The 22,383-nt window shown below is 42.4% G+C and overlaps 1 protein-coding gene across 1 annotated transcript; it reads right to left on the bottom strand.

Annotated features, from left to right (window-relative positions):
- Positions 1-937: 937 nt before the first annotated feature.
- On the bottom strand, positions 938-16,601 carry Ska2 (spindle and kinetochore associated complex subunit 2). Its single transcript, XM_051158224.1, has 4 exons — positions 16,474-16,601; positions 9,440-9,529; positions 6,717-6,893; positions 938-1,109 (listed from the first exon to the last, which is right to left on the bottom strand). The coding sequence occupies exons 1-4, from the start codon at positions 16,504-16,506 to the stop codon at positions 1,044-1,046; spliced, it is 366 nt and encodes a 121-aa protein (XP_051014181.1). The 5' UTR covers positions 16,507-16,601; the 3' UTR covers positions 938-1,043.
- Positions 16,602-22,383: the final 5,782 nt, after the last annotated feature.

Below are 22,383 nucleotides of genomic sequence, written 5' to 3'. Positions count from 1 at the left end.
ATAGTAAAATCTGTGTCCAAATAGCTGGGCATGGCTTCTCATCCCTGTAATCCCAACACTCAAGGGCTGAGGCAGGCAGGTTAGCAAGGCCCTAGACAAGCCTGGACTAGAGTAGAACTCAATTTCAAAGGTAAGTCTCTCGGTGGTTTCAGTTTTTTATCTCTCATATAGAATAAACTACAAAGCTGGACTGAAAGCACATATTATTGCAATAACAGATGGACAGTCTACAAGAGCAGTTGAAAACAAGCAAATGATGTTCATTCCTAGTAAGCAATGAGAACAGAAAAAATAAATGTCTTCATAAAACAGCCAATTATATTTATTAGATTTTGGGAAATACTAGACATCATATATACAACTAAGCATGCATTATCCTCTGTAATGTAAATTTTCAAAAAAGAAATTATGGGCTGGGATGTGGCTCAGTTGGCAGGGTGCTAGCCTAGCAGGCATAAAGCTCTAGTTAGATCCCGAGTACTCCTTAAACCTGACCTGGTGACTCACACTAGTAATCCCAGCACTCGGGAAGTAGCCAAGAAAAAGATTAAAATTCTGTGGCCAGCCTAGGATACATAAAACCTTGTCTCAAAAGGGAGAGAGGGAAAGAGAGAAACAACACCCAGTGTGATGGCCCACACTTTTAAACCCAGTGCTCATGAGGCAGTGCTCTTAACCTGAGCCATCACTCCAGCCCCATGTACATACTCTTTTACAAAGTCCAAAACCACCTAAAAGTATGCCAACTATACAAAAAGAAAACAGATATAAAAAGTACTAAGGGACTTCATACCTGAAGCCACAAAAGTAACTGTGGGTATCAGCATTTAAATCTCTTTATTTCCACTCCATCCTTTTGGGTTTTGGCCGTATATCTACCCTTACAATTTCCTCTCATATGACAAGCGTCACGATTCTGTCACTCAAGGAAAATCTCATCTTCCTTATCAGCCCCATCCCCACCCCCTGCCCAGACATCTTGCTGAATCTCTGGAATTGATCTTTTCGCCATTAGAGTTCCTTTTAAAAATTCCATCTCTTTATCAGTCTGGCACGTGGGATTTTAATAGCTCTGTCACAGCCTTCTCTTCTTCGGTCAGCAGAGTGAGCTAGAAAACAAGTTACAAAGGGTTTATTGCAAAAGTCTCCAAAGGTTGTTAAATGAGTTAAGTTTTGCTTTGTTGCACATCTTTTTCATAAGCTTATACTATAATCATAAAACTTGAAAGGCAAGGGAAAGCAATAGCTATTTGGCTATTTATATACCATGGTTGAACTTTCAAAGAACGTGCAATTAGGCTGTACAAACAAGACCAAGAAACCAAACAATAAAGGGCTATTGCTTAACAAAACTAATATTTGGATACCACATTTGGAAAAGAGATTTGGACCAAAATAGTATGAAATTTTCCCAAAGAAATAAGCTTGTGCTGAATTTTGAAGAACCTCAAAACACATTCTGAAAAAAAGTAAGAAGCTGTGCAGTGGTGACACACACCTTGAATTCCAGCACCTGAGAGGCAAAAGCAGGCCAACCTGTTTGAATCCTAGAAAAGCCAGCCAGGGCTACACACACACACACACCAAAAAACCATGTCTCGGGGAAAAGAGAAAAGGAGCTGGGCCGGGCGGAGTGGCGCACACCTTTAATCCCAGCACTCGGGAGACAGAGGCAGAGGCAGGCGGATCGTTGTGAGTTCGAGGCCAGCCTGGTCTACAAAGTGAGTCCAGGATGGCCAAGGCTACACAGAGAAACCCTGTGTCGAAAAAAAAAAAAGAAGAAGAAGAAAAGAAAAGGAGCTGGGTTCAGTGTTACACGCCTGTAATCCCAGCACTCGGGAGGCAGAGGCAGGCGGCTCTTGTGAGTTCGAGGCCAGCCTGGTTTACAAGGTGAGTCCAAGACAGACAAGGCTACAAAGGAAGGAAAGAAAGAAGGAAAAGAAGAAAGAGAGTCCTGATAGGTAATAATAGATGGTAAAAAACAGAAGTAACTATCCACTCAAAGCAGATAGGGGCAAGATCCAAAACAAAAGGGGATAAATAAACACTAAAGGATTTTCACAGAACACGAAAAGGTTGGCTGAGAAAAAGGTTATACAGGAAAATAACACAAGCTACAGGTCCAACTTCTGAAATAGTTACAAACCGGCCTAATTACATAGGTCATCTCTAGAGAGACAGCCAGATCTGGAACATCCCAGAACTACAGAATCAGCATCTCCAGGGTAGCTCTGTCCAATAGAACTTTCCACAATGCTGGGAACAATTTGCATCTGCACTGTCCCATCAGGAAATGAAGAACTGAATTCTCAGGTTTATGTAAATACATTTAAATTTATATAGCCGTATGTGGCTATTGGATAGCCTAGTTCTCCAATACCTCAGAACCCCATTAATTTGTCCATGCAGCTAGTTTGATGGATCAACACTGGCCCAACATGTTCATATGTATAAAATTATAAGCACTTCCTATACAACCAAACAGCCACAGAATTCCTCTGTTCCATAACAAGGGCAGGCTATTAATGTGGTAGAACATGTTCTCAATAAACCCTAGTTATTCCTAGGATTACTAGGCAAAAGTTCTCAGAACTTTCCTAGAATTAAGGCCAACTGAATCAGTCTGAAGTTTGAAGTAACTTTTGTTTTTACCTTTTTTTTTTTTTTTTTTTTTTTTTTTTTTTTTTTTTTGGTTTTCGAGACAGGGTTTCTCTGTGTAGCCTTGGCCATCCTGGACTCGCTTTGTAGACCAGGCTGGCCTCGAACTCACAGCGATCCACCTGCCTCTGCCTCCCGAGTGCTGGGATTAAAGGCGTGCGCCACCACGCCCGGCTTTGTTTTTACCTTTTAATTTTATTTTTTGGCTGGGTATGGTAGCCCATGATTTGAGGGAGGTAAATCTCTGTGAGTTCAAGGCCAGTCTGGTTTACATAGAAAGCTCAAGGACAGCCAAGACTACAGAGAGAGACCCTTTCCCTAAAACAAACATAAATGCAGTTTTATTTGTGTGTCTGTTTGTCTGTGTAAATAAATACTATGAATACAGGTGCCTGGGAAGCCACAGAGTCTCAAACACCTGGAACTGGAGTTATGAACAAATATAAGCTACCATGTGGATGCTGGGAACCAAACTTTGGTACTCTGCAAGAGCAGCACGTGCTTCTAACTGCTCAGCCATCTCTCCAATCCCTGTAGGGATTTTTCTTCTTAACACTGACTTTTTAAAAAGCATCTTTCAATGAAATACGATACACTCTTTTAAAGCCTTTCTTATTGCCAATTATTATATTTTTCTTCTAAAGGTTTTGATACTTCTTTTTGTCTGTTTTGAGACAGAATCTCACCCTGTAGCCACTGTCCTAGTATTCGCATCAATCCTGCCTGAGCCTTCCAAGTACTGCATTTACAGACATGCTCACCATACCCAGCTGTGCTATAGTACAAATCTCTCCCTCTAGTAATAACCTACATAATTGAGTACATTTAAGCTTCTATGTCTTAGACATTTCTATATATTCCTTTTTCCCCCACTTTATTTTCTGTTCTCGCCTCCTTATTTATTGACTACCAATTTAAATGTCCTTTGACTCTTGCTAATTCAAGAACGTTGTGACCTTTCCTAATGAGAAATCAGCGTCACTGGTAAAGACTGTAGCAGGACAGTCTGACTTTCTGTTGCACATAGACAAAGAACCATCTTCCTTAGCCAGATTTTGTTTTTCTTCATGCTCACAAGACAATGCGAAAGCCTTTTAGGTAATTTTAGGGCACTTCAATAAATCTTTGGTTAAGTAGAGCCTTTGACTTTATTCTCAAACATGTGTCCCTATTACTGAAAAAAAAAATTGTAATTTGAAATTCTTTTACAAAGTCTATCCTACACGTGCCCCTTTCCCCTGCTCTCCCAAAAATCTTTCTGGTGATGCTGAGGGTCAAACCCCAGAGCCATATATAAGCACTCTATTTGCATGTATGAGCATGGCAGAAGAGAGCATCAGACAGAAGAGGGCACAGGATCTCACTATAGAGGGTTGGGAGCCACCATGTGGTTGCTGGGAATTGAACTCAGGACCTCTGGACGAGCAGCCAGTGCTCCTAACACCTGAGCCATCTCTCCAGCCCAGACTGAAGGTCTTTATTCAGACAATCTGTTCTTTAGTTCTTTCTAGTCTCCTCTGTCTCAACCAACTTTTCTTTGACACTACACAAAAATGTTAGTAAATCATTCAGTTCTCAGTTCAAATCCTTAGTGCCTAGCTCAGTAGCTGATGTTTTATATAACATATTTAAGGAGTCTTTTTACATTGTGCCAGAAGTTCACAATCATAAGGATTCTTTTGGTTTCATTGGCTTTTGGAGACAGGGCAGCCCTGCCCTGGAACTCACTCTGCAGACCTCCTGAGTGCTGGGGTAGCACACAAAGCGCACCATGCCCACTTTGTGTAGTTCAGGAGGCTGACCTGAGGCTTCCGCCACATCAGACAAGCACCTTACTTAACTGAGCTTCATCTCCAGTCCATTTCGGTTTTCTGAGGTAGGATCTTACTTGATAGCCCAGGGTTGGCCTTAATCAGTTTGTTGTTGGGTTTTTCTTTAAGAAAGGGTCCTGGGCTAGAGAGATGGCCCAGAGGTTAAGAACACTGCCTGTTCTTCCAAAGATCCTGAGATCAATTCCCAGAAACTACATGGTGGCTCACAACCATCTATAATAAGATCTGGTGCCCTTTTCTGGCATGCACACAGAATGCAGGCAAAACACTGTAGACATAATAAATAAAGGAGCTGGAAAGATGGCTCAGCGGATAAGAGCACTGTCTGCTCTTCCAGAGGCCCTAAATTCAACCATATGGTGGCTCACAACCATCTATACTGGAATCTGATGCCCTCTTCTGGCATGCAGGCATATATGCAGATGGAACACTCATACATAAAATAAATAAAATAAAATCTTTTAAAAATAAATAAATTTTAGCTGGGCATGGTGGCGCACGCCTTTAATCCCAGCACCCAGGAGGCAGAGGCAGACAGATTGCTGTGAGTTCAAGGCCAGCCTGGTCTACAAAGTGAGTCCAGGACAGTCAAGGATACACAGAGAAACCCGGTCTCAAAAAAACCAATAAATAAATAAATAAACAAAAATAAATAAATTTTTTTTAAAAAGAGAAAAAAGAAAGGGCCTCACTGCTTAGCTCTGGAACTCACCATACAGACCAGATTAGCCTAAAACTTTTTGAGGGGAGGAGGTCTTCTTTGTTGTTATTGTTGCTGCTGGGGTGGGGATTTGCTTTGTTTTTCATAGATTCATTTATTTGTTATGTATATAGTGTTCTGCCTTCCTGTACACCTGAAGGCCGGAAGGTATCAGATCTCATAGATGGTTGTGAGCCACCCTGTGGGAATTGAACTCAGGACCTCTGGAAGAGCAGACAGTGCTCTTAACCTCTGAGCCATCTCTCTGGCCCCAATTTAGCTCTTTTAGAATGAAATTGCTGGTGTCAGATGGCAGTGGCTTTGTTTTCTTTTGAGACAGTGTCCCCTTAGTCTAGGCTAAGCTTGAAATCTTGGCATTCCTGCCTCCACTTCCCAAGTGCTAGGAATGTAGATATTCACCACTTACCACTCTACCTGACTTTGCATCAAACACTAGTTCTATATTAACCAGAACTACAGTGCAGTGACAAATGCCTATAATTCCAGGACTCAGGAGTCTGAGGCAGGAGGACCACTTTGAGTCCAAGTTAGTGCTACAACCCCAAGAAACTCACTTTTTTGTTTTAAATATTAGTAAGTTTACGTTTTCTCTTCTGCCATTATTACAAAACCCAAGACAGTACACCTTTCACTAACCATGTCAAATCTACATAATTTTTCTTTTTTCTCACTTTACTAAAAAGAAGAGCAATTAAGTTTTAGGGAATCAAGAAATTGTTATTGCTATCAGTTTAAGTTGACTACTACATTTAAATTCCACCATTGTAGAAAGTAGAGTAAGCCCCGTGTGACTGAAATTCTGAGTGTTGTTGACATGAGCTGGCCATGTCAAGGACCCCAGGGGCTCAGACCTTTGGAGGAATGTCCAAGCACAGATGTTGACATTGTGGGCAGAAAATGTTCACCACAGCTTTCACTCACCAGATATTTATGGTGTGAAAACTGCTGCCCTATAGAGGCCACTCCTCCCATTAGCTAAACCTCTCTCCTTGCTCCAGCTGTATACCTCAATCTTGCCTCCTAGTTTATCTACATGTAACCCAGCCTCCTTGCCAGCTGTATGCAACAACCATACCTCCCTGCTCGACTCTATAATAAACCCACTGCACGTCTAAAGGACTGAGGCTTCTCTAGAGAGTCCAGACTACCAAATCCCAGAATTTCTGTGTATCTGTCTGTCTTGTCTTCATTCCCTCACCAGCTCAGTCAATTCTAAGTGCCTGAAGACTGTGCATGGATATGGCACAACATATTGTAGTTTTATTTTTTTAAAACAATATTCACAACTAAAACTTGACCAATCTGCCAGGTAGTGGTGTACACCTTTAATCCCAACACTCAGGAAGCAGAGGCACATGGATCTCTGAGTTGGAAGCCAGCCTGGTCTACAGAGCAAGTTCCAGGACAGCCAAGGCTACACAAAAAAAAAAAAAATTGTCTCAAAAAACCAGAATAAGATTTTTAAAAAGCCTTTACAAATCCAATCTGTCAACTGAAGACATTACCTCTAGGTCTGTTTGCTTTTGTAGCTCTTGTATCATGGTCATTGTCTTGTTCAAAGTAGCACGAATGCGGCTCTTAGTCACTTTTTGCTCAACAGAAACTGGCTTAAAGCGTGCACATAAAGATTGATATCGAGACTTTATTGCTGATAATTCCTTTAAAATTGCAGCTGCATTTTTCTACATCAGAAAAAAACCAAAGTTAACATATATTAAATGATGTTGTGGGATAATTAAGCTTAATTTTCAGTTAATATTTATAATACCTCTACAATATAAATTTATTTGGTCACTACTGTCTTACTATGCAGCCGTAGTTGGCCTAAAACTTGCTATGTAGACCAGGCTGACCAAGAACTGAGAGAAAGCTACCTACTTCTACCTCCTAGGTACTGGGAATAAAGGTGTGCACCAACATACCCAGCTGGAGAGGACGTACCCTTGTTTGTACACACACACACACACACACACACACACACACACACACCACACACACACACACAAAATCATAATAAACTTTCAAAAAATTTAAAGGGGCCGGGCGTGGTGGCGCATGCCTTTAATCCCAGCACTCGGGAGGCAGAGGCAGGCGGATTGCTGTGAGTTCGAGGCCAGCCTGGTCTACAAAGCGAGTCCATGATGGCCAAGGCTACACAGAGAAACCCTGTCTCGAAAAACCAAAAAAAAAAAAAAAAAAAAAAAAAAAAAAAAAAAAAAAAAAACAAAAAATTTAAAGGAAATTCTGACAGTGATACAATATGGATGAGTTGTTTCGTGTGTGTGTGTGTGTGTGTGTGTGTGTGTGTGTGTGTAAGTACACACATACTACCTTGGACAAGTAGAGGCCACAGAATGATTCTCAAGAGTAAATTCTCTCTTTCCACTGTGGATTCAAGGATTTGGACTCAAGTTATAGGTCCTGCTTGGAAAGCCCATAATCTAGTTGTCTTGAAGACATTTATGAGTGAAAATCAGCCAATCACAAAAGAACAAATATGGACTCTAGAGTAGTAAAATTTACAAGGTTAAGAGTAGAATGGGCAGCGGGGCTGGAGAGATGGCTCAGCGGTTAAGAGCACTGACTGCTTGCTCTTCCAGAGGTCCTGAGTTCAATTCCCAGCAACCACATGGTGGCTCACAATCATCTATGAGATCTGGTGTACATGCAGGCAAATCACTGTCTATAGATGATAAATAAATAAATATTTTTAAAAGAGTAGAATAGGGGTTGGAGTTGGGCAGAAAGGATGATAGAGGGTTAATGAGTACAGTTTGTTAAATTTGGAAAGATGAAAATGCACTGAGATAGCCCAGCATGGTGGCGCATGCCTTTAGTCCCAGCACTCGGGAGGCAGAGGCAAGAGGATCTCTGTAAGTTCGAGACTAGCCTGGTCTACAAAGTGAGTATAGGACAGCCAAGATTACACAGAGAAACCTTGACTCGAAATAAACAAACAAGAAAGATATACGGTATAGAACAGCGCTGATGCAGGGATGGAGCAGAGGCTAGAGAGGAGCACTGCTTACTGGCTTGCTTGTCATCACTCGTTCAGCCTACTTTCTTTATAACCCAGGCCACCTGCCCAAGAATGGCACTGCCTTCAGTGAGCTGGGCCATCCCCCATCAATCATTTAAAAAAAAAAAATGCTCAGCCAGATAAGGTGGCACACACTTGAGAAACAGAGGCAGGCAGCCTGGTCTACAAAGCAAGTCCAGGACAGCCAGGGCTACACACAGAAACCTCGTCTTGAAAAACAAAAATAGCAAAACAAAACAAGAAACAAATTTTTAAAATGCTCAGACTTGCTTACAGGTGAGCCTGATAAAGGCCTTCTTCCCCTGCGCCCCCAGAAGACCCTGGATTATGTTAAATTGAAAGAAAGGGAGAAAAAAATAAATTACATAATTTTCTGCAAAAACCACTGTTCATATCTATAATTAAGCAACCTTAACAGCATAACATTTTCTCCAAATAGCATGACCATTCAGGCTTCTCCCCTAAAAATAAGAACCACAATTCTCGGAGGGGAAACATGGGTTTTAGCACTTCAGAGATTTCCTCCTGGCTTGTACCTTCCAGTTAATTAACAGTTTTTAAAAAGTCAGCACAGCCGGGCATGGTGGCACACACCTATAATCCCAGCACTCAGGAGGCAGAGGCAGGCAGATTACTGTGAGTTTGAAGCCAGCCTGGTCTACAAAGTGAGTCCAGGACAGCCAAAGCTACACAGAGAAACCCTGTCTTGAAACAATCAACCAAACAAAAAAGTCAGCACATATTTTGTTATCAGTATAATCGCTTCAGTATACCATGGGCAATCTTCCATCAAAACAAGATTTTGTGACTCTACAAACCTAGTGCTTAAAAGAAAAGCTTAGGAGTTAGCAATTTTTAGAATACATTAATATTAAAAATATTACTAGAAAATGTTTGTACAAAATAGCCGGGCATAGTGGTTGCCAGCACTCAGGAGGCAGAGGCAGGCAGCTATTTGTAAGACTGAAGCCAAGCTAGCCTACATAGTGACTTCCAGACAGCCAGGGCTATGTAGTGAGTGAGACCCTGTCTTTTTTTGTTTATTTTGGTTTTTGTTGTTGTTGTTGTTGTTTTTTTTTTTCAAGAGAGGATTTCAAGAGAGAAGTGCTGAGATTAAAGGCATGCACCACCACACCTGGCTGAGACCCTGTCTTAATAGAACAAAATATTTATTTATTTCCCAATTACCTCTCCTGCTGAATCTGGTGGGTGATTAGTCTTGATTTCATATTCCAGCCTATATTGAATGTAATCCAAATCAGAATCAGCTTTCTGGAACTAAAAAAACCAGCACACATACATTATTCAGTAAACAAAATGTATTGGTAAGCATAATTATCCATTCTTTTCACATTTTTAAATATTTTAATAGTATGTAATAAACACTCTATAAACTGTGAAGATATAAAAGTATATATAAAGACAAAAAATGCAAAAGTATATAAAGCAGCAAACAATATCTATAGCACTGTACTAAAACTTAAAACTAGGCTGAGTTGGATGGCGAGATGACTGAGCAGGTGAAGGTGCTGGTGAGATGGCTCAAGGTCCTAAGTTCAATTCCCAGCAACTACGTGGTGGCTCACAATCATCTGTAGTGAGATCTGGTGCCCTCTTCTGGCGTGCAGGCACATATGCAGGCAGAGTACTGTATACATAATAAATAAACCTTAAAATAAACAAATAAAATACTTTTCTTAAAAAATGAGCCTGAAATCCTAGTCCTCCAGTTTACCCCTCTAGAGCGCCTCTCTTATCCTATTTTCAGGCAGTGCTAGAGTCAGGAACCCCAAGTCCTCTTACATGCCTCATCAAGCTGCACCCACCTGAGCACATAACTGGTGTAAACAAAGAACTCATGCAAGTTGAACCTGACCTTACCACATGCACCAGGGCACGTGCACCACTACACATACACGTGTTAAATCGTGTTACAATTTAATTTGGGAGCCAATCACAGTGTCACAGGCTTTTAGTCCCAGCACTTGGGAGGCAGAAGCAGACAGATCTCTGTGAGTTTGAGGCCATCCTGGCCTACACAGTAAGTCCAGGACAGCCAAAGCTACACAGAGAGACCCTATCTAGGAAAAACAAAATAAATAAATAAGAGCGAGAGCGAGCTTACTACTCTTGCAGAGAATCTAGCTTTGTTCACACTTCTCAGCACACACACGACTCAACCATCTGCAACTCCAGTTTCAGAAGATCCAAAACCCTTCTGGCATGTGATGGACATAAACTCAAGCAAGCACATACACATAAACATATAAAATAATTTACCAAAAAAATTCTTTTAAATTTACATATGTTTGTGTATGCCTGTTTGTCTTTGCCATATATGTTAAGGAGCCCACAGAGGCCAGAAGATAGGATCCTCTGAAGTTGGAATTGCAGACAATTGCAAGCTGCCCAACCTAGGTGCTGCGAACTTGAATTGAGAAAAAAACATATCATGTGTCCATTGTTTATGTGGATGCACGTATGTGCATGTACCATGCATGGATGTCAAAGAAGACATTAAAGATACATCAGCTGAAAATAAACTCATAAAAAATATTCAATATCATTAAGGGGACCATGGAAAAGATTTTTTTTTCTTTCTCCCCCCCATAGGGTTTCTCTATGTAGCCTTGGCTGTCCTGCAACTCGCTCTGTAGACCAGGCTGGCCTTGAACTCACGGAGATCCACCTGCCTCTACCTCCCAAGTGCTGGGATTAAAGGCGTGCACCACCACCACCCACCTTTTTTTTCCAAGACAGGCTTTTTCTGGGTAGCTTTTGCTGTCCTGGAACTCACTCTGTAGACCAGACTGGTCTCAAACCCTGAGATCTGCCTGTACTTACCTCCCAAGTGCTAAGGATTAAAGGCATATGCCACCACCACTCATCTGATTTTAGCAATTTCTTACAAAACCAAACATAAATTCACAGTAGTAATCCCATTTCTCAGTATTTTTACAAAAGAAATAAATATGTGCAGGCAAAGACACTCAATGCTTCCAACAACTTTATTCAAAACAGCCAAAGCCTGGAAACAATCCAAGAAACAATGTCAGATTTTATACAATGGAATACTATTCAGCAATAAAAACAAATCAACTGTTAATGCATGCAACAAAGGTAAAATGACAACAGCAATTACAGTAAGTGCAAAAAGGCAGACACGGTTAGTCTACTCATAAGAAACCCCAGAGGGGCTTTCAATATAATGAAATGTTTTATATCTTAGTAGTGGAGTAGTTACATGACTATATACATTTGCCAAAACTCATCATAGTGTACACTTAAACTTTTAGTTTTACTTATGCAAAACTACATTAAAACTCATTACCCAAAGTGATGACTTTGTATGGACAAAATGGTATACTGTGTGACACACCACAGCTTCCACAAGATTTCTTTTTTTCTTTTCATTCTATTTCATCTTATTTTCTTTTGAGGGGGAGGTTACAAGGGCAGAGGGCGGATACCAAGGGATGGGGAGACAAGTAGGATTGGGGTGCATGATGTGAAATTCACAAAGATTCGATAAAAGGTTTTTTAAAAAGTGATGCTTTATATCTTATAATTACAATAACTAAGCACTTGTAACAGCATCGAATCCCCTGGAGCAGGATTTACACGTGGCTGTGAACTACTTGTGGGGCTAGGCATCTCCTCCCTAAGTTTTACGTGTAAACATTTCCTATATAGTACCAAAATGAACGCGAAGATTTAATGTGTTGCCATAGCAAATAGATGTGAGAGATTGTTTATCACTTACCAACTCATACAACCTAACAAGACCTAAGTGTTGCCAGAACCCATCCAAGTCTATTACAAAAAGAAGCAAATTACAAAGTACTATTCATTTAGAGCAGTCATGACTTTAAACATACAGTAATGACTTTTCAGTGCAATACAGTAATGAATTTTTAATGTTAAGGTTTTTTCAAATGATGACTTTTATAATAATTTTCATAAATTATAATAAATTATTTCAAACAATTTTGAAAATTATACACAGTAACAAAACTATACAGTTTTCAGCACTGAAAGTTATAGAACAATTTTCACAAACACTATAAAACAAGAACCAAAAAAGGTGTGCAACCTGCTTTCGGATGCTTTGACAATACTATTGCACTGCTAGCTGTAAAGTACAGTAGTGCAATAAAGTCAGAGCAGTCGTCAGCAGTAGTGAGCAGGAAAGGAATGTAAGTTTCAGTGTGCAAGGACTTTAAAGTTGAGTTGCCATTTTGTCGGAAGACATCCAAAACCTAAAAACATTTATACCAAGGTTTATTTTTTGAAGGACAAAAGACTTAAATCCCAAAGTGATCATTGGCTTTGAATGACTAATCTTCAAGTAGTAGCATTCAGGAATGTTGTAATATGTCCTGAGCCTTTAGTAATTAAATTAACATGGCCATCAGTAAATACTTTAGGGTTGATATTAACAAAATCAGCTGCAATTACTACTGAGGCAAATGTGTGAAAAAATATGTCTGTTCTCTGCTGAAATATAATGTTGGTTAATTCCCCTTCCAAAGCAATTGGCTACCTACCATAAAAAGCAAGGCATTTGAGTAATTAATTACTTCAAAGAAAAGAAATGAAGCCCGGCCTAGTGGCCCAGGCCTTTAATCCCAGCACTCGGAGGCAGAGGCAGGCAGATCACTGTGACATCAAGGCCAGCCTGGTCTACAAAGCAAGTGTAGGGCAGCCAGGGCTACACAGAGAAACCCAGTCTCGAAAAAAAAAAGAAAGAAAGAAAGAAAAAAGAAAAGGACCGGATAGATGATTCAGTGGTTAAGAACACCCGTTCTTGCTGATTCTTGGGTTAGTTTCCTAGCACCCACTTGGCACCTCAAAATCATCCGTAACAGTTTCAAGAGTTCCAATGCCCTCTTCTGACCTCCTGAGACACCAGGCACACATGTAAATACAGGCAAAACATTCATATTCATAAAGTAAACAACAACAACAACAAAAAAAAAACAGGCTGGGCAGTGGTGGTGCACACCTTTAATCCCAGCGCTTGGGAGGCAGAGGCAGGTGGATCACTGTGAGTTGGAGGCCAGCCTGGTCTACAAAGCGAGTTCAGGACAGCCAAGGCTACACAGAGAAACCCTGTCTCAAAAAAACAAAAGAATCAACTCTATATACCCAAGTATCTCTACAGAATCTAATGCAGGTGCACACACACATGCACCCACAGTACTTAAATCTGGTGCCTCTTTAATCCAAGGGCTTATTGAGGGCTATTATAAGAAGGGAAGAGTGTGTCAGGACACCAGCATGTTCTAGACAGGATGCTAACTCAGCCTAGCCTAGGCTAGAGGATCTTTAATATTTCAGTTTAACTCTTAAAATACCCTATGTAGTGAAGAAAGGCACATGCATTCCCTTCAAACTTAGAGACATCAAGAAAACAAAGAGAGGGATAAAATAACTTTCCTTAAAAGACAAAGGCAAACCAAGAAACAGAATCCAAGTATCCCGTTACACTACCTTTCGTGACCAATCCCAAGTGGTATTACAAAAAGAGGGCAGGAGGCAAGCACCACTCACTAAGTGAAGGGGAAATGTTAGAGACCAAAGAGTAACCTACAGTGAGCTTACTCCACCATCAGCAATGTCAACTGATGCAAAAATACGTTTCCACTATTGTCACTGACCTTCCTTTAAATGGTCCAGTTCAGCTACTTAGACAGACTAAAGCCTGCTAGAAAATAGAATAGCTAGGATACTTATCCACAAATCCTGGGCCATGGAACTCAAATTTGGGAATATTTAAGTCTGCTAACCAAGCATTGAGTTTTAAAGACAAATGTTTAAAGGGCACATGAAATTTTCTAAATTAGAGGTCAACACAAGAAAAATGTCAAAAAATTCATTAAGACTACTAGACTTTTCACAGAGTTAAGATAACTGCTGAAAATAACTGCTGCCTTTAGAAAGTTAAGCAGTATGCACTCCTATTATATATCCAAGGCCTCCTTAACAAATCAAAGACCTAATAACAGAAGATTGCACAAGAGACCATTTATTTATCTGTGGCTTAGAAACAACATAGTTTACAGATACTTTTTTTTAAAGGAATGTGGCAAGATGAGATGTCTTTTGCTGTCTAGTCAATAAAAAGCAGTTTATATTGAAAATCATGATAAAAATGTTTTCAAGCCCTTGATTTTGAGAAAAAAAATCAGTAACTTGGAAAATGTAAATGCTACCATGAATGTGCTTAAGGAAGTGTCACAAAGGGAAGGCTGCTTTCCTTTCATCCTCTGCAAAAGGAAATTTTAAAGCTACCGTTATATATCTAAAAATGTCAAAGATGAGAGACTTCATAACTTCCTAAGACTGACTTTTTGCAAGACGTTTACTTGTTCTTTACTTAAAATACTATGCTTAGCCGGGTGTGGTGGCGTAGGCCTTTAATCCCAGCACTCGGGAGGCAGAGGCAGGCAGATCCCTGTGAATTCGAGACCAGCCTGGTCTACAGAGTGAGTCCAGGACAGGCAGGTACACACTGAGAAACCCTGTCTCGAAAAACAAACAAACAATAACAAAGGATAATATGCTCAATATTTTTTTAAAGCCTGTGTATTGATTGTTATAGAAAAGGTAGATAAAGCTCAGAAATTGATCAACCAACTAAAGAAAACAACCTGGTAAAAACAGAATTAGCTTCTACCAAGTAAAACTATCTCCACCTATTCCAAAGGAAGGAATTCACTCTGTGTGAGAAGAAGAGAATTCGCATGCCTATTAATAGACTCTAACCAGGATATTTAACATTTTGGGTGTATTTTGTTTAAAGTAATAATACGCCCCCCCCCAACACACACACACAAAGTCCTTAAGTCAAATATTCATTTTTCAGTATTTGGAAAGTTGCAGAAAATTCTCACCTTCCCAGCCCCCTTCCATCCCCATGCTACATCCACAAAGAAAGTTTAAAATACAATGTTAAAAGCAACTGAAAGCTTTCTAATAAAACGTGTTTGAAACACCTGAATTCATTAACGCAAGGGAAAAGAAACCCAGGCCTCACTCTTTGGGGGGTGGGGATGGGGGAGGTGGGGTAGTACTCGCTACCTTCCAGGTACACCCTAAAGTCCTTTGCAAGACAGAAGTTAGAGACTCAAGATGTCCTTGGACTACCTAAGCAGAGGGAAAAAGGGCAGATTACGGATGAAGAAAGAAGTGTCTTACTTTTTAATATTAATCTTATTACTTAAAGGGAGGGGATGCTCAATGATTCCTTCACACGCTGTATTTTTGAGGAAGTTATTCCAATCTGGAAGAAAAGTGACCACGCAAAAGAAGACTGAAGGCAGAACAAGAAAACTAAGAAAAAAGGCGCGGCGATCAAGCGGGCGCTGCAAGGATGGGAGGGCGGGAATAAAGACAAGAGTGATGGGAAAACCCTCACTGAGGACTAGGAGGCCCCTCGGCTGGACGCCCAGTGCCCGCCCGACTCCCCCAGCGGCCGCCGAGGTCCGAGGTCCTGGCTTCACCCACCACAGAAGAAAGAAAGCGGGCACCGGGCAGCAGCAGCCGGCCTGGCCAGGCGATGCCGCGCGCGCTCCCGTTAGGAGCTCCAGGCTCGGTCCCCGCCGCTCGCCGCCCCCCACCCCCATCTCCCACGCCACCTCCGAGCAGCACAGAGCCGGCTCTGCGGGACCTCGGTGGAAGTTTCTCGTGCAAGTCTAGCGTCCTCTTTCAGAGCGTCCCAGCTCGCCGGCGCGGAGGTGAACGGTGGAGCCTGATTTTCTCGGCGCCCCTACACTTCTGCCCCCACCTCATCACCCCCGCTTTCGGAAACCGCGAGCGACCTCTCTTCTCCTCCTCCTCCGAGCTTTTAAAGGCCGTTCCGTTCGCATCAGGCGGAGAAAGGTGGAAATTTCATGAGACGGGGTCCGTACGGGGTGCGGCTCCCGGAGCCGGTGGAAGTGAAAGCGAGGACCGAGGAATTACAAAGGGCCCCACACCCTCAACATCTCCCGCCATTTCCCTCACGAGTTCCCCGGATGTAACCCCTTCCCCCGCGGCGGTTAAGAGACCAAGGCGGCGGTGGCTCCCTTCCGTGCAGATTTAAAAAAAAAAAAAAGGAACTCCATTCGGATCCCAGCCTCCACCACCCAGCTTCCGGCGACTCCAAATTGCGCCTCACCTTCTAGGCCTCTGGTGGAGAAAATTAACTACCCAGTAGATTTCCTGCACTCTTCACTCACCATCAGTTCCAGCTTATCGACCTCCGCCTCCATGTTGAATAGTTGACATTCCTCAGACCGCGGAGGCGCTTAAGCGGCAACCCGTGCTAGCACGCTGGGTCTCTATTGGGCAGCTGTCACCCAACGTCTCGCGCCCATTGGCTGGTCCGTTCCGCCGACGCCCGCCCATTGGCGATTGGGTAACGCCCCTCCTTATGAAACGCACTTTCCTGTTGGGCAAAGACACAAAACGCCGCAGGCGGATTGGCTGCTGTGTAAGTTATTTTTTTTCCATTGGCTGCCTTCTGTTCTCTACTTTCAAGTTCATACTTGGGAAAGAGTTTGCGATTGGTGCACTCGGAAGCGGCAGCAGCCAATGACATAAGAGCTCCCCACTGCCGGCCCCAGGCGACGTGACACACCTTCTTTTCTCTGCGGCCTCCCCGCCCCTTCTCGCCTGCCTTTCCCTTTTTCATACTAGAAGCGCCTCAGTTCCGATTGGCCAGGATGTGTTGCGCTCTCAGCCAATCGTAATCCAGACTGGGCTTTGAGCCTTTCAGGATAACGAACCCTGTAGAGACCTTGTCTACGATTGGCCGCTCCTCGGCCAATTTTAATTTTGAATTTTTCCTTGTGGTGTGAAAGAAGCTCCTGACCGAATTTCGTCTAATCGCTAGGCTCTTAGACTAGTAAGTGCAATTCTTCCTTTGTTAACTGGTCCCGTCTTCCGTTGCTCGGACTGTGGATGGTTGGGTTCTTAGTGCCCGAAGGAGGTGGGGTCTTGAGCTGGACAGGGATGGGAGATGGAGCCGAAAAGGCATGATTTTGAGGCAGGACAAGAGCTCCGCTGGCAACATCCGAGCCACATTTTTATTTAACACTCTGCAATATATGTTATGAAGCGATTGCCTTTTGCTCAGTCTTTTTTCCGTAACTCTTTGCTTCTCAAAGTGGGCCCACCAGCAAGCGGCATTGGCTTTTCTCCGGTCGCTAGAGAAAAATGCAAATTACAGAGATCCAACCAAATTTACTGAATCAGAATATGTATTTAAGCCGATGCGGTTCTTCAGCGCACCTAAGTTTGTAGAGAAATGTGGGGGGTTTTGTTTGTTTGTTTGTTTTTGGGTTTTTTGTTTGTTTGTTTGTTTCTGGGTTTTGTTTTTGTTTTTGTTTTTCGAGACAGGGTTTCTCTGTGTAGCCTTGGCTGTCCTGAACTAGCTTTGTAGACCAGGCTGGCCTCGAACTCACAGTGATCCGCCTGCCTCTGCCTCCCGAGTGCTGGGATTAAAGGCGTGCGCCACCACGCCCGGCTGAGAAATGTTTTTTAACAGGTAGTTTTACGATATTCCTTGATGCAAGTTACTTCCAACATCGATTTTTAAAAATATATATATTGTATAGTCGGGTGTTGGGTGACACTTACGACCTGTGGTCTCTGAGAAAGATACAGCAAAGATACACCAGTACTTCACAACATAAAACAAAATTAACTATAGGAAAAATAGAAGTATTCAAGGTGAATCAACTGAATTGGTCATGGAAATTGAATTGACTAGAGGCGATTTAAGTGTGAAAAATATGTTTTAGAACGTTGGTGATGAAATGGCAACTGTCACTTCCACTGCTGCCACCACTTTAGAAGTGCCGCTGGCCAAAGAACTTGTGTAACGGATGGAGTTTTAAAAGAAGCAGTGATGTCAACTCATGCAGAAGGCTAGTTGTTCTGAGACAGGCGCTTGTGTGACGCAGATTGACGAGGAATTGGCTGCGGCAAAGGATGGTGCTGAACCCTGAATGCCCCCGCTGTCGCCTCTGGAGTTCTGGTATTGCAGGCCTGTGTGCCAATATGGCCATTGATGTGGTGTTGCAGACTGAACTCGGGGTCTCTTGTGCTACGCCAGCCAATGTAATTCTTGTCTTCTTTCTTTCTTTCTTTCTTTCTTTCTTTCTTTCTTTCTTTCTTTTTTCCTCTCCCTAAGACAGCGTTGTTTCTGTGTAGGCTTGGCTATCCTGGCCTTCCTCTGTTGACCAGGCTGGCCTGGAACTCACAGTGATCAGCCTGCCTCTGCCTCCCTGAGTGATTACAGGCGTGCGCCACCACGCCCAGTATGAGGGCAGAGATTTTCAGAATGCGATTGGTAGGATTTTAAGTGGGGATCCCAGGGATTGGTGGCTTTCTTTTTCACCCTCTTTTCCCTGCGTCAAACCCATGGATTAGGATGGAAAGACTCTCCAGGCCACAAGTAGCTTTAGCTGAGGCGCAATCCCAGGGGAGGTGCTATCCCTGGGGAGCTGCTCCAGGAGGCTGGAGAGCAGGAGGCTGGAGAGCAGGCGGAGCCGCCACCATGGACAACTCCTGAGGCCGCATCTCAAGATGGCCACCTGTTGAAGTGGAAAAGAAGGTGCAACCATGATGGACAGCTCTTGTAGTGGTATCTCAGGGCTGCCACAGGCTGGGGCAGAAGGAGGGACTGCCACTTTGACAGCTCTTTCGGCCTGAGTAAAACATGTAGTGTTTGGTACTTTGCACATCTGAGGAAATAGATGAGTAAAAGTTAGGCAGGTGAGAAATCACACAACTATAATAAAAGCAGAAAGATAAGGAGTTTGAGGTCATCTTGTTTGAGGTCACTTCTGATTTTTGTAGCCTTATACATCTGTAATCCTAGCATTTAGGAGACTGAGGCAGGAGGCTCTTGTGTTCCACGCTATTCAGAGCTTCATAACAAGACCCTGGCTCAAAAAGAAGGAAAGAAAGAAAGAAAAGGCATCATATAAATTTGATTGAGAGTTAATCCAATAAAATGTTTTCATTTCACTGTTACCCTTTGCCATGAGGGTTAGCCTCTAAAGACTACACTATTGGTAGCCAGCCAGTTCACAGTTTTCATGACCTGTAAAGGGATGTGAGGAGGCATCCTGATCATCAGAGAGCTGAGCAAGTATATGCAAATACTGAGTTCCTAAAGGTCACCAAGTAAACAGAAGTGAAATGGGTAACTGTTTATCAGGCTCAGGACCCCACTATGTAGCCGTGACTGGCCTTGAATTCACAGAAATCTACCTGCCTCTGCTTCCCAAGTTGTACACCACCATGTAGGGACTTAAATGTGTATTTCAAAGGCTGTTTGTTCCTATTCAAGTCTAAGTTCAAATCCCTGGCCTTGAGGCAGACATTTCCACTTCTGCTACTTTAATAACATCTATATTCTTCAAGTATCAACAACTAAAACTAGAAAAGCCCTTTTGGAGCTCGAGGTCAAACTAACCTTGACTTCTTTTTTTTTTTCCTCAGAAAAAGGATATACATTAAAACATAAACGTACTAAATGGGTTCTTCAAGACAAGGTTTCTTTGTGTAGCCTTGGCTAGACTCACTTTGTAGACAAGGCTGGCCTCTGCCTGCCTCTGCCTCTGCCTCCCAAGAGCTGGGATTAAAGGCATGTGCTGCCACGCCCAGCCCACTAAGTAATATTTTTTGTTTGGTTGGTTGGTTGGTTTTTTTTTGGTTTTTTGAGACAGGGTTTCTCTGTGTAGCCTTGGCTGTCCTGGACTCCCTTTGTAGACCAGTCTGGCCTTGAACTCACAGTGATCTGCCTGCCTCTGCCTCCCGAGTGCTGGGATTAAAGGCGTGCACCACCACACCCGGCCCACTAAGTAATATTTTAAGTGCTTCAAAATAACTGTCTTGAAATGGGTCTATAACTTTGGGTAACTGTATATAGCCTCTGTAAGTTACTATTGTTCCATAATCTTCTGGAAAAAGTCAGTCTTTTTTTGTTTGATTGGTTGGTTGGTTTTGGTTTTTGCAAGACTGGGTTTCTTTGTGTAGCCTTAGCTGTCCTGGACTCGCTTTGTAGACCAGGCTGGCCTCAAACTCACAGTGATCCACCAGCCTCTGCCTCCCAAGTGCTGTGATTAAAGGCATGCGCCACCACTGCCTGGCCAAGTCAGTCTTATTTTTTACAGGTCTGTATTTTTATACTTTATTGTATTACATTAGGCAGATCTCTAATTTAACCCTCAGTTTAATTTTATGTAAAACTGGGACTAGGACTGGGCTTGGTGGCACACGCCTTTAATCCCAGCACTCAAGAGGCAGTGACAGGCGGATCACCGTGAGTTTGAGGCCAGCCTGATCTACGAAGTGAGTCCAAGACAACCAAGGCTACACAGAGAAACCCTGTCTCCAAAAACAAAAAACAAAAACAAAACAAAAAACCTGGGACTAATATCTTCCTTGTCAGGGATAAAACATTTGAGGAGATTGAAGATTAACAGAGGAAGAATAGAATGTACCCCGCTGTGGTTGAATATTTATTAATTCTAGAGGGCTTTCCTAATCTGGCTTGTTCCCCAATAATTGAGACAGAGATCTGTTGATTTAACACGCTTTAGCACAATAGCTGGTAGGCACGATTAAACTAATTTCCTTAGCTAGTCTGGCTCCCTCCCAGCTTCATCCCCAGGTGACTTGCCAATCTTCACCCTGTCAGGGCTGCATCTGCTCAGTCAGGCGGGTCCTCTCCTGAGACCCCAATCCGGGGAACCAGCGCTCCACCTAATTCTCTTCTGTGACCCCTCCCACCATGACATCTGCCTGTCATAGTCGATTCTCACTGAATCACAAACCTACCTTTTTTGTTTGTTTGTTTGTTTTTTGTTTTGTGAGACATGGTCTCTCTGTGTAGCCTTGGCCATCCTGGACTCACTTTGTAGACCAGGCTGGCCTCGAACTCACAGCGATCCACCTGCCTCTGCCTCCCGAGTGCTGGGATTAAAGGCGTGCACCACCACGCCCAGACCTACCTTTTTAATATCAAAAGATAGCCCAGTACAGCCACTTTCTCCATTGTAAGGGTTGAGTATTGTGGTCAAAGCAGTGTCATTCTTAGGTATGTAGGGAATCTGAAGGCCAGCCTGGGATGCATAGGATCTCGTCTCAGTAATAGAACATGTGCCTAGAAAAGTGCAAAGCCCTGGGTTTGGTCTCCAGCTGGGGAAGTGGGGATTGCAGAGAATAAAGAAAAATCCGTTTGCCTTCATGAATGAAAACAACAGCAAAGTGAGAGGCTAATGTAAAGCCAAAGGAAAAAGGTCTCCAAAGACATTTTAAACATGAGTTTGCCTTTCTTCTATTTGGAGTGGTTTCTAGCATATTGGTTACTTTCTCTCTGATTTGTTTTTTTAAAGATTTGGTTTTTTTTGTTTTGTTTTTATTAATTTATTCTTGTTACATCTCAATGTTTATCCCATCCCTTGTATCCTCCCATTCCTCCCCCCCCAAGATTTGTTTATTTATTATGTATACAGTGCACATCAGATCACATTATAGATGATTGTGAGCCACCATGTGGTTGCTGAGAATTGAACTCAGGATCTCTGGAAGAACAGTTGGTGTTCTTAACCACTGAGCCATCTCTCCAGCCCCTTCTCTCTGATTTTTGTTTTCTTTTGGGTTTTTGAGATAGGGCCTCATGTACCCAGGCTAGTCTTAAACTCATTAGATAGCTGAGGTTATCCTTGAATCCTGATCTACCTGCCTACACATTCCAAATGTTGAGTTCAGATGTGTGCATGGCACTGGGGTTTTCAGATGTTTTGGAGACAGGATCACTTAAGTATGTACCATAAGATGTTCTCAGGGGGATAGAGAGAGAGCTCTGTGGTTAAGAGCACTGTTTGCTCTTCCAAAGAACTGGGGTTCAATTCTCAGCACCTACATGGCAGCTCACACCTGTTTGTAACTCCAAGCTCAAGGGATCTGACACATTCATACTAATGCACATAAAATAAAAAAGTAAATAAATTATATGTTTTTAAAAAGATAAAAAAATAAAAATAATTTTTTTATTTCAAAAAAAGTAAAAAAAAAAAAAAAAAGATGGCTGGGCATAGTGGCACACGCCTTTAATCCCAGCACTCGGGAGG

This window comes from Acomys russatus, chromosome 16, assembly GCF_903995435.1.
Source record: "Acomys russatus chromosome 16, mAcoRus1.1, whole genome shotgun sequence".
NCBI lineage: Eukaryota > Metazoa > Chordata > Mammalia > Rodentia > Muridae > Acomys > Acomys russatus.
Note: the sequence above shows the minus strand (reverse complement) of the source record. Positions and strands in the feature narration are given on the sequence as shown.

What these genes read in the sequence shown, in the direction of transcription:
- Ska2 (XM_051158224.1), bottom strand. Translation starts at nt 16,506, where the DNA reads ATGGAGGCGGAGGTCGATAAGCTGGAACTGATG. An exon ending in TCGATAAGCTGGAACTGATG is followed by an intron (nt 9,530 to 16,473) that starts GTGAGTGAAGAG and finishes TGGTTTTTTTAG; the next exon opens with TTCCAGAAAGCTGATTCTGA. An exon ending in CACCAGATTCAGCAGGAGAG is followed by an intron (nt 6,894 to 9,439) that starts GTAATTGGGAAA and finishes TTTCTGATGTAG; the next exon opens with AAAAATGCAGCTGCAATTTT.